The following is a 10,839-nucleotide window of genomic DNA, read 5'->3' on the forward strand; positions in this document are numbered from 1 at the left end:
TTTTTTTTGTCAGTAAAATAAAAATCTTTGATTTGATCTAAAAAGGAGAGGAAAAACTTTTGTAAATATGAATACAATTTTTACACCAAGTTGCCCTTATCATTGCTAGAGCAACTCAATACTGCAGTATGTTACTAAAATAGATACTAGCAATTCAGTTTACAGATAACGGCCTTCAAATTTTTAATAATCTTTGAAAGACGTTTGTTTTCTTAAATTTAAAGGTAAGGCAAAAATGCCTTTAGCAATAGTTTTGTACTGTCCCCCAGCATGAGCAGGAAACATTTATATTTAAAAAATATTAATGTAAGTTTTTGTTTTGTTTTTTTTTTTGTTATATGGTTCGTACTGAAGTTCGACGACTTCGTTGTACTGAAGCTATTAAACTTATTGTAAAGGGCAGCAACAAAATGTACTTTTTTTATTCGCGGCTTAAAAAGTTAGGTTCCAACTAAATAACTGCATTACCCATAGTGCATCAGTGATTTTGCGCAAACTCGGTGACACAGAATACTAGCCCCCCCATTCCCTCCTCCCAACTTCAATGCTAACTAAGATGGTGGTTTGAGCGTAAATTGTCTCCACAATACCAAGAAAAGAAAGGGGCAAAACATCTTTATTATCTTTTCATAACCACAGAACAACACACCTACGGTTATCTTAAGTGGCCGTTTGAAGATATTTGACATTTCAGGCAGTGTGAGTCGCATTCTCCGCCCAATCTGGTGTGACTCCCTCCGAGTGGAATCTAGGCTAAATACGGACAGGGTAAGTGACGCTAACGTTAGCCTGGCTGCTAGCTGATGTTAGCACTGCCATTTCTCTCTACAATCAAAACAAATATTTGTCTAATGTACTTTTACAGGTTGGGATTATGACATCCCCTGGTTTGTTGAGGTGTTGTATGCGTTGTCTTAATGTCCTAAGCGCGGTATCAGTTATTTTTTGTGCCAACAACCTGCTAGCCATCCAACATTAGCCTGCGAAGGCCGCACTGTCCGTCTTCATCAGTGTTATAGCATGTTAGCCGATAGGACAGTGTGAGCTGTCAGAGAATATGTAGGGGTGTGAATAACTGTTTCATTTCTATGTTAATATGTTCATATTATGCTAGTATTAATCTCTGCGTGTTTGCTTTTGTCCTCCAAAGGGCTGCAGTACCTTGAATATTCGCTTCAAATGAGACCGGCTTCTTTTACCTGCTTTACGCCTTATGTTAGCCCAGCCCAATGTTGATGAAATAACATCTGTCCTAAGGTACTATATCCAGAAGATAGCGGATTAAATTACCGTCCTGGCTATTTGGGTGTTTCAGGCTTTACGCGCGACTTTACCGATCAGCTGGTTTCTGCCAGTGAAGCTGTGACGCCTCTCTAAGAATTGTGTGTTCCAGCTAATTTCTGCCTCGTACAGCATATGTATTTCGTATATTTTTCCGTGATGTTTTATAGACCTGAACTGACCACAGTTCTGCAATATTTCCCTTTTATCATCTACTCTAGCAAGTCCCTGTCTGTCAGCCTCTTGAGTATCACAACATCCCCACAATTTATTACTAAAGTGTTGTCTGCTGTTTGTGATGTACATAGTTATTTTGTACCATAAAACAAAAAGACTGGTAGTCGTATTAAACACCTTGACCAATTCTCTATAAATCCATTTCTCTGACGACCATATATTTATGTAGTTTCGGGGAAATAACACAGTTAAAACACGGTGGGGTCTGACGACCATATATTTATGTAGTTTCAGGGAAATCACACAGTTAAAACACGGTGGTAAAAAAAAAAATCTATCTTGGCAGCCATGACCTTTTTGATAATACAAAAGCAGGAATAGTGAGTGTTTTCTTTTTTCAGATCTCACGATTTTCTTATTAAGCCAACATGACATGTTTAAATATTTTTAAATATTTGTTGTCATCTGATACATAAATATAATTCTGTTGCAGCTACACATTTGTTGTCATCTGATACATAAATATAGTTCTGTTGCAGCTACACCTGAAAATGATTTTTTTTTGTCAAGATAATTTGAATTATGAAAATGCAATGATTAATTCCTGGGTTTATTATTAACCAGTCATCTTTTTTTCTAGAGTACATAAAAACAGTTAATTATGTACATTTTGTCAAAAAGTATGATTTTGGATCTTTTGTTTTGTGGTACAAGCCACAAGGTATAGATAGCACAACTAGTAAGCGTGGCCTCTCAGTTCTGCATCACCATTATGACCACAGTTCTATAAAAATGTGAAATTTGTCTTTGTCAAAAGGAAAATAGAATTTGATATAGTGTCACTTTTTTTATATATACTTTCAGTTGATTCATTACATGCAGTTATGTTGGTATTGTATGGTTTGTGATGATTTTTGTTGTACTACATTCCTTCAGCCCAGTGCTCTGTGACCATCCTCAACACTCACCATCGTCACACCATAGGATGTCCCACAGCCCTGAAATGAAGGACGACCCCATGGAGTGCCCTTTGTGCATGGAGCCGCTGGAGATAGATGATGTCAACTTCTTCCCCTGCACCTGTGGCTACCAGATCTGCCGCTTCTGTTGGCATCGTATCCGCACAGACGAGAACGGCCTGTGCCCCGCCTGCAGAAAGGTGAAGAAGCGATGATACATAATTGTACAGATATTACCCACGACGCAAATCAGATGTTTGTCACAGCGTTTGAAAAAATGTTGTTTAGGGAAACAGGCATGATTGTTTTAATACCTTTTTATCTTGACATCCTGAAATGCTGGACATGACATGAGCAACTTATTTACATTGTCTTGAATATTCGCTTCAAATGAGACCGGCTTCTTTTACCTGCTTTACGCCTTATGTTAGCCCAGCCCAATGTTGATGAAATAACATCTGTCCTAAGGTACTATATCCAGAAGATAGCGGATTAAATTACCGTCCTGGCTATTTGGGTGTTTCAGGCTTTACGCGCGACTTTACCGATCAGCTGGTTTCTGCCAGTGAAGCTGTGACGCCTCTCTAAGAATTGTGTGTTCCAGCTAATTTCTGCCTCGTACAGCATATGAATTTCGTATATTTTTCCGTGATGTTTTATAGACGTGAACTGACCACAGTTCTGCAATATTTCCCTTTTATCATCTACTCTAGCAAGTCCCTGTCTGTCAGCCTCTTGAGTATCACAACATCCCCACAATTTATTACTAAAGTGTTGTCTGCTGTTTGTGATGTACATAGTTATTTTGTACCATAAAACAAAAAGACTGGTAGTCGTATTAAACACCTTGACCAATTCTCTATAAATCCATTTCTCTGACGACCATATATTTATGTAGTTTCGGGGAAATAACACAGTTAAAACACGGTGGGGAAAAAAATCTATCTTGGCAGCCATGACCTTTTTGATAATACAAAAGCAGGAATAGTGAGTGTTTTCTTTTTTCAGATCTCACGATTTTCTTATTAAGCCAACATGACATGTTTAAATATGTTTAAATATTTGTTGTCATCTGATACATAAATATAATTCTGTTGCAGCTACACTTTTTTTGTCAAGATAATTTGAATTATGAAAATGCAATGATTAATTCCTGAGTGTATTATTAACCAGTCATCTTTTTTTTCTAGAGTACATAAAAACAGTTAATTATGTACATTTTGTCAAAAAGTATGATTTTGGATCTTTTGTTTTGTGGTACAAGCCACAAGGTATAGATAGCACAACTAGTAAGCGTGGCCTCTCAGTTCTGCATCACCATTATGACCACAGTTCTATAAAAATGTGAAATTTGTCTTTGTCAAAAGGAAAATAGAATTTGATATAGTGTCACTTTTTTTATATATACTTTCAGTTGATTCATTACATGCAGTTATGTTGGTATTGTATGGTTTGTGATGATTTTTGTTGTACTACATTCCTTCAGCCCAGTGCTCTGTGACCATCCTCAACACTCACCATCGTCACACCATAGGATGTCCCACAGCCCTGAAATGAAGGACGACCCCATGGAGTGCCCTTTGTGCATGGAGCCGCTGGAGATAGATGATGTCAACTTCTTCCCCTGCACCTGTGGCTACCAGATCTGCCGCTTCTGTTGGCATCGTATCCGCACAGACGAGAACGGCCTGTGCCCCGCCTGCAGAAAGGTGAAGAAGCGATGATACATAATTGTACAGATATTACCCACGACGCAAATCAGATGTTTGTCACAGCGTTTGAAAAAATGTTGTTTAGGGAAACAGGCATGATTGTTTTAATACCTTTTTATCTTGACATCCTGAAATGCTGGACATGACATGAGCAACTTATTTACATTGTACGTTGCATATTTTTTTTCTCCTACTTTGAACAACAGATGTAAAAAAAAAATATTTCTTTGTTTGTTTGTTTTTTTCACGTTACTTTGAACAACAGATGTAAAAAAAAATATTTCTTTGTTTGTTTTTTCACGCAGCCATATCCAGAGGACCCGGCTGTATACAAGCCTTTGTCACAGGAGGAGATCCAAAGGATAAAAAATGAAAAGAAACAGAAACAAAATGAGAAGAAGCAGAAGGTGACAGAAAACCGCAAGCACCTGGCCAGTGTCCGAGTGGTCCAGAGAAATCTGGTGTTTGTGGTTGGGCTCTCGCAACGACTCGCTGATCCAGAGGTAAGCCATAGTGGACGGTGATGATGCTGGATTGTAGAATGCTTTGCACATGGTGTAAAAATAAAAAAAGTCTCACGCGCATTAATGTACGCCTGTTTTGTGTGGCCCGCAGGTTCTAAAGCGACCAGAATATTTTGGGAGGTTTGGAAAAATCCATAAAGTGGTCATTAACAATAGCACATCTTACGCCGGTTCGCAGGTAAGGCGGCATATCAAACCTACGCTGTTGATAATCATGTGAAGCGGAAATTGTTAATCATGTCCAAGAGATATTGAGAGACACACGGATGTATTTCATTTCTACATGCAGGTTACCTTTTTTGCATTATTGTTGGTTTGGATTTAATAACCCAAACAATTAGAACACAGAATTCCCATATTTAAACAGCTTGATGAAGCCCCTACCTTACTCTATAATGTTTCTTCACCACCAGGGGCCTAGTGCTAGTGCTTATGTCACTTACATCCGCTCTGAAGATGCTCTAAGGGCAATACAATGTGTGAACAACGTGGTTGTGGATGGCAGAACACTCAAGGTGAGGATTAAAACATCCACTCATTTGTACTTTCTATTATTTAGTTATATTTATCATAGTAAAAATATGTTGTGTATTTAGTGTATCTATGTGTTTTCGCTAGGAATTATTTACACAGTATGCTTTAATTTCTTGTTGTTCTTCTTTGTGTTATTATTTAAGATCAAGTCAAGCTTTTCTTGGACAACATACCCAATGAATTGGGATAAAACAATTTACTTTTTGTTTTTTTCTCTGTAACTCAGGCTTCTCTAGGCACAACAAAGTACTGCAGTTACTTTCTGAAAAGTATGCAGTGTCCAAAGCCTGATTGTATGTATTTACATGAGCTGGGGGATGAAGCGGCTAGCTTTACTAAAGAGGAGATGCAGGTAAAGTGTGGGAATAATTCTTTAGCTTCATCCTCGAAGGATATGGATTTGTTCGAAAGGCAGTCTTCTAAAGCTGCTCCGTTTTCTTTTAGGCGGGAAAACACCAAGAGTACGAGCAAAAACTCCTCCAAGACCTATATAAAATTAACCCTAGCTTTTTGCAACCTCCAGCATGTGGTACAGAGAAGTCTAAAAGTAAATCCAACTCGACACAGAGGTTAGTGAATAACGTTTTTTCTTGCTGTTGCGATTTCCATATTAGTTTCAAAGATTTGTGTTGAGTTCACTTTTTATCTGGGTTTTTTTTTTACAAAAATATTTAATATAAATTGTTACAGATCCAATAATAGCAATGGTAAAGATGGGTGGCCTACGCTGTCAGGGCATGGTAAACTGGCCAATGGACTTTCAGAAGAGCGCAAGTCCCCTCCGTTACTAGACTATCTAGACCAAGAAGTTATCACTTCAGATGGTCTAGATACAGAGTTGGGTCAACATACTGCCTTGTCCCCCTTCTCCTCAAACTGTGACAGTAACAGGTAACCAAGACCAGTTGTCAGCATCAGAGCAGAATACAGATTTTTTTTTTTGTTTTGTTTATACAATAAAGTTTGCAGACAAATCTAGAAATACTAAAGAGAGGTTGACAGATGCTATTGAAGAACACTTCGTCTACCTTTAAACTAAATGTCTCCTTTCCTTCTTCAGTCCCAGTGACAAACCTCCAGAGTCGACTGGTTTGGTGAATGGAGAGACTTCACAACAGGTACAGTAGCGTCGTCCGTTTGTGCTTTCATACATGTTCTTACTGACATCAGCTGTCTGTCTGAAATGATCCAGCGGCATGGAGACAACTTGATAATGTCCGTGCTCTAGATTTATCCTGAGACTCTACCCAATTAAACATATTTCACATTCGTCTACGTTCATAAATAAATTCCTTTGTCGGGACACAATGGAAAAAGACTGCTACGCCAACCTGTTTAATGACATTCTAATTCATTTATTTGTAACTCTAGCACTAATAATTACGCTGACATAATTGCAATGCAGATGCCTTGGAGAAGTTCTTTTTTTCTGCCAGCTTTGTTTTGCTTCTCTTCTTTCCCTCTCTTTTTCTTTCTACAGATTCTTCTTTGTTTTTTGTTTTTTTTTTTTCTCCATCTTTTTTCCTCTTTGTCTCTGTCACTTCTTGCAACACTTTGCTATGGTGTCAGGATAAACGTCAGTTGTTCTCAGGTCTCTGTTTACTATCAGATAGTCTTGTCATAATTAATTGTGAAATTAGCTAAACTCGACAAATTCATGTTCATGCAAGTTCTCATCTCTTTTTTTTTTCCTCTAGATACCCACAAGTGACTCCCCTTCCCCTCCTCCTGGTTTAACTAAGCCTGGCCTGGTTGTGCCCATCAGTCTTTTGGACCTCACAGCCCGTTCACCCTTCGAGGGTGCAGCAGCTGAGTCCCAGTCACTTTTTTCAGATAACAGTAACTTCAGACATCCTAATCCCCTCCCTGCAGGTCTGCCCCCCTTCCCCAGCTCTCCACGGGGCAGCTCTGATTGGCCTATGACCCCTGAACCACAGAGCCTCTTCACATCAGGTATACAAAAGACTAATGGTCACATTTCTTATCTCTACTACTATGGTGTGATAAAAAAAAAACCCAGCGACAGGTTTTTATGTCAATATTTGAAAAGCCTTTTACCTGCAGGTGTGGGGCAAATTATTCTAGCTGCTTGGTTTTATTATCTCCAGAACATTAGCTCTGTGTACCACCATGCTGACGCCATGTTGACGTGTTAAGTCCTCTGTTATTCTTTGCTGTTGGCGGTGCATATTGGCTTTGGTAGTGGAACCGACGCATTAGGAAATGCCATTTATAGGTTCATTTGAGATGGACTGAAATATTATTGCAGTCATTTTCCAGGTTGTTTTGGAAGAAAAAAACAAAGAATGTGTCAAAGATATAGAAAAAAAAAAACACATTCAGGCTGTTATGAAAGACAGGTGCAGGTGTGATGTTATAGATCATTATCAATATCTGTATTTATGTGATATATGCAAGACAACCCACAGCCTTCAACACAAATTCTCCTAGCATGGCTTCTCAGACAGAAGTGCGTTGTTGACATTTTTAGATGCGTTAAAAAGATGAAATCAGACGATAAAAAATATTTTAAAAATTTAATTTAAAAAAAAAAAATTATTTAAAATATTTTCCCTGCAAAGAGAAATTTAACATAGGTTGAAGTTTTTTGAAATGTGTTCTAAAAAAAAACATCCCCGAAAAATTTAACTTTCTAAAACTGGGTTGTATTAAATAAATAAAATATTAAGTACAAATATTAACACTCATTGAATTGCAAATTTCATGAACTCCACTGCGCCACCTGCAGTAGCTAGGCAATCTGCAACCCCCCCCCCCATCATTCTGGGAACCACTGATTTAGTACATACTGTATGTGTTATCCAGTGATGGTGTGAAATTGTTTCTCATATATTGTGTCTTCTTCCAAAGACACAATACCAGTGTCTTCCTCCACAGACTGGCAGGCGGCCTTTGGCTTCGGCTCGTCAAGTAAACAGCAGGATGACGACTTGGGTTTCGATCCCTTCGATGTCACCCGTAAGGCTTTGGCCGACCTCATAGAGAAGGAGCTGTCTGTGCAGGATCCCTGTACTACATCACCGGGACATCTCTCCCAGGCCAGCAACCACGGTCCCGGTCTGTCAAGCGCCACCTCTCACCACTTCCCCAGCGGCCTGCCCCGACTCCCCCAGATCCACCACAGACCCATCTACAGCTCCTTCAGTTTTCCCGGCAGTCAGAACAGCCAGGGCGGTCAGCAGCAGCAGCAGCCTCCAGCCAACAGACATCCCTGGATGGCCGTCCCAACACGAAATCACCTCGCACACTTGAACCACTCAGCCAGCGCTGCCTCACACAGTAATTTCCTTGACCTGAATCTGCCACCTCAGCATAACACAGGGCTGGGAGGGATTCCCATCTCAGGTACTGGGCACCGCACGCTCCTTTTTATATCAGTTCATGATGCAGAGCCAGTGTTTAAGTCTGTGCAACCAACGCTCCAGGAAGTGACATGTCTGTTTTCTTCTTCTTCTTCTTCTTCTTCTACAGAAAACAGTGGCTCTATAGAAGGTTTAAATGTGAAAGAGTGGCAGGACGGCCTGAGAGCTCTCCTGCCCAACATTAATATCAACTTTGGGGGTCTCCCGAGCTCCTCCTCCTCGTCATCATCCTCATCATCCAACAGTGTTAATCACATTGGTGGGCCGGCAGGAATTTCACACAGCCTGAGTTGGGATGGCACAGCAAGCTGGATGGATCCAGCCATCATCACAGGTAAGAAAAACGTTTGCCGAAATGTAACATTTCTTGTTGCTTAAAAAAAAGAAGTGAAATGTGTTTCTCTACGTTGCTGTATCTTTGCACGTCACGCGTCAGAAATCTATATTTCTAGTCAAAGATTTAGCTTTAAGCGGGTGTTTACGCAATTAACTTTGATTTGTTTTATTAAGGAAATAAAGATTAATGGAAGGTTTTTGGTTACACGCAAAGAGTTCGGACTCTTGAACAGTTCTTAAACCGTTCAAATAAGCGAGGCTGTCATTTATTTGTCAGCGTTAAAAAAAAAAAAAAACAATGTGATGAAAACTGAATTTTTGGTTCTGGGATTTATGGTTTAATCTTTAATCAATAACACAGCACTGTTGGTCACTGAAATATAATATATATATAAATATAATATAATGTCATTATAAAACGAATGTGATGTTTGGTCCAAACATTTCCCACTGGACTCACAGGTCTAACGCTGCTTCGATAGTGTTTAGTTCTTTTCCTCTAGTTTAGTTTATTTCAGTTCATGCACTGGAGGATTTTTAAAACGGCAAAGTCACTAAAAAGCAGCGTGTTGATGACGAAAAACACTTTTAAGGAACTTTGATGTCCTCAAACTGAAACCACTGGGGTCTTTGTTGTGGTGAGCGTGTGGTTTTCAATGAAACCTCTTGAAGGGAAAGAACGGTTCGGTGTAAACCGACAGTCACACTGTAGTGCTGCTACAGAATGACATTCAGGCGAGGGCATTATGAGCTGTGATATTTGCACCATTGTAAACATACAGGAACTGCAGCGAAATGTTTAAGAAACCCTGTAAAATCTCCTTCACTGACACGTACACTTTTAAAAGCTTCTGCTGCCACCTTGTGGTGTAGGCTCCTTATTAAAAGTCATTCATTGCTCTGTCAGAGTTCACTGCTATTTTTCTGCCCTGTCACATGCTGCCTTTTTTTACTATTCTTAAGAAAATGTTGCTTTCCTAATCAGACACTTGCTGTTGTTTATAGCTTTAACTTTATCAGACTTGATGACAAAAAGTACAGATTTGTTTGTAAATCACGGACAGATTTAAATAGTTATGGCTTAAAAGAGTTTACCACTCGATCAGGGTTTTTTTTTTTTTCTTTAATGCATGTTTCAGTTGCCTGAAAACGTAAGGGATGCGAATGTTTGCTGTAGTTAAAGTGGAATTTTAGGTCAATGTAGAAGATGTTCGGGGTCATTGTTCTGTGGTCAACTTGTTTGGTTCTCTCCTCTCCATCAGAGTACAGACAGTACAGACAGACAGAAGTGTAAGGTTATCCTGCCGAAACGAAGGAACATACGCATAGCAACAGTTTCCACCCATGTCCATTTCTGACTCCCATTAGGTTCAACACAAACCTTTAAACTTCCTTATCCTTCCTTTCTTCCTGACTTAGCCATGGGTGGATGCTCCCCTCTTTTTTTTTTACCTGTTTTCAGACCAAAACCAGCTACTAGTTTCTGCCTAATAAAAGATGGTGACCTTGGTGTGACATATTTAATCAGATTAACCGACGTTTTATTAATATACAGTATGTCTTTGTCATTTAAATTACATCTCAGTCACTGCAGTGTGAGGTGAAGGCGGGTGTGTGTTTTCTTGCTGCTATATTTTGTCATTACTCATCTGTCCTTTGAAATTTTTCTGCCCACTCTCTCTTCCTCTCCTCCTCTCCTCCCCTCCCCTCACCCCTCAGGCATCCCAGCCTCAGCGGGCAGCAGTTTAGACTGTCTCCAAGACGACAACCCTCCACACTGGCTCAAGTCACTTCAGGCGCTCACAGAGATGGACGGTCCAGGCAGTTCAGCAGTGCCCACGCCCCAGCCCCTCCACAGCGGCCTCCTGGACGCCCACATCCCCCTCCACCACAGAGCTGCTGCCGGCTGGGCTCAGTACCTCCCCCCACCCAC

The 10,839-nt window shown here is 39.9% G+C and overlaps 1 protein-coding gene across 1 annotated transcript; it reads left to right on the forward strand.

Annotated features, from left to right (window-relative positions):
* Positions 1 to 2,789: 2,789 nt before the first annotated feature.
* Positions 2,790 to 10,837, forward strand: cnot4a (CCR4-NOT transcription complex, subunit 4a; the record flags this gene model as incomplete). The annotated part of the gene is made up of 13 exons (XM_008312598.3): positions 2,790 to 2,885; positions 3,904 to 4,126; positions 4,435 to 4,632; positions 4,745 to 4,831; positions 5,067 to 5,168; positions 5,414 to 5,539; positions 5,632 to 5,756; positions 5,878 to 6,078; positions 6,248 to 6,305; positions 6,885 to 7,140; positions 8,059 to 8,553; positions 8,680 to 8,904; positions 10,626 to 10,837. Coding segments are annotated over exons 1-13 (2,352 nt in total), but the record flags the coding sequence as incomplete, so codon positions are not given.
* Positions 10,838 to 10,839: the final 2 nt, after the last annotated feature.

Source organism: Cynoglossus semilaevis, chromosome 6 (genome assembly GCF_000523025.1).
Source record: "Cynoglossus semilaevis isolate Cse_v1.0 chromosome 6, Cse_v1.0, whole genome shotgun sequence".
NCBI lineage: Eukaryota > Metazoa > Chordata > Actinopteri > Pleuronectiformes > Cynoglossidae > Cynoglossus > Cynoglossus semilaevis.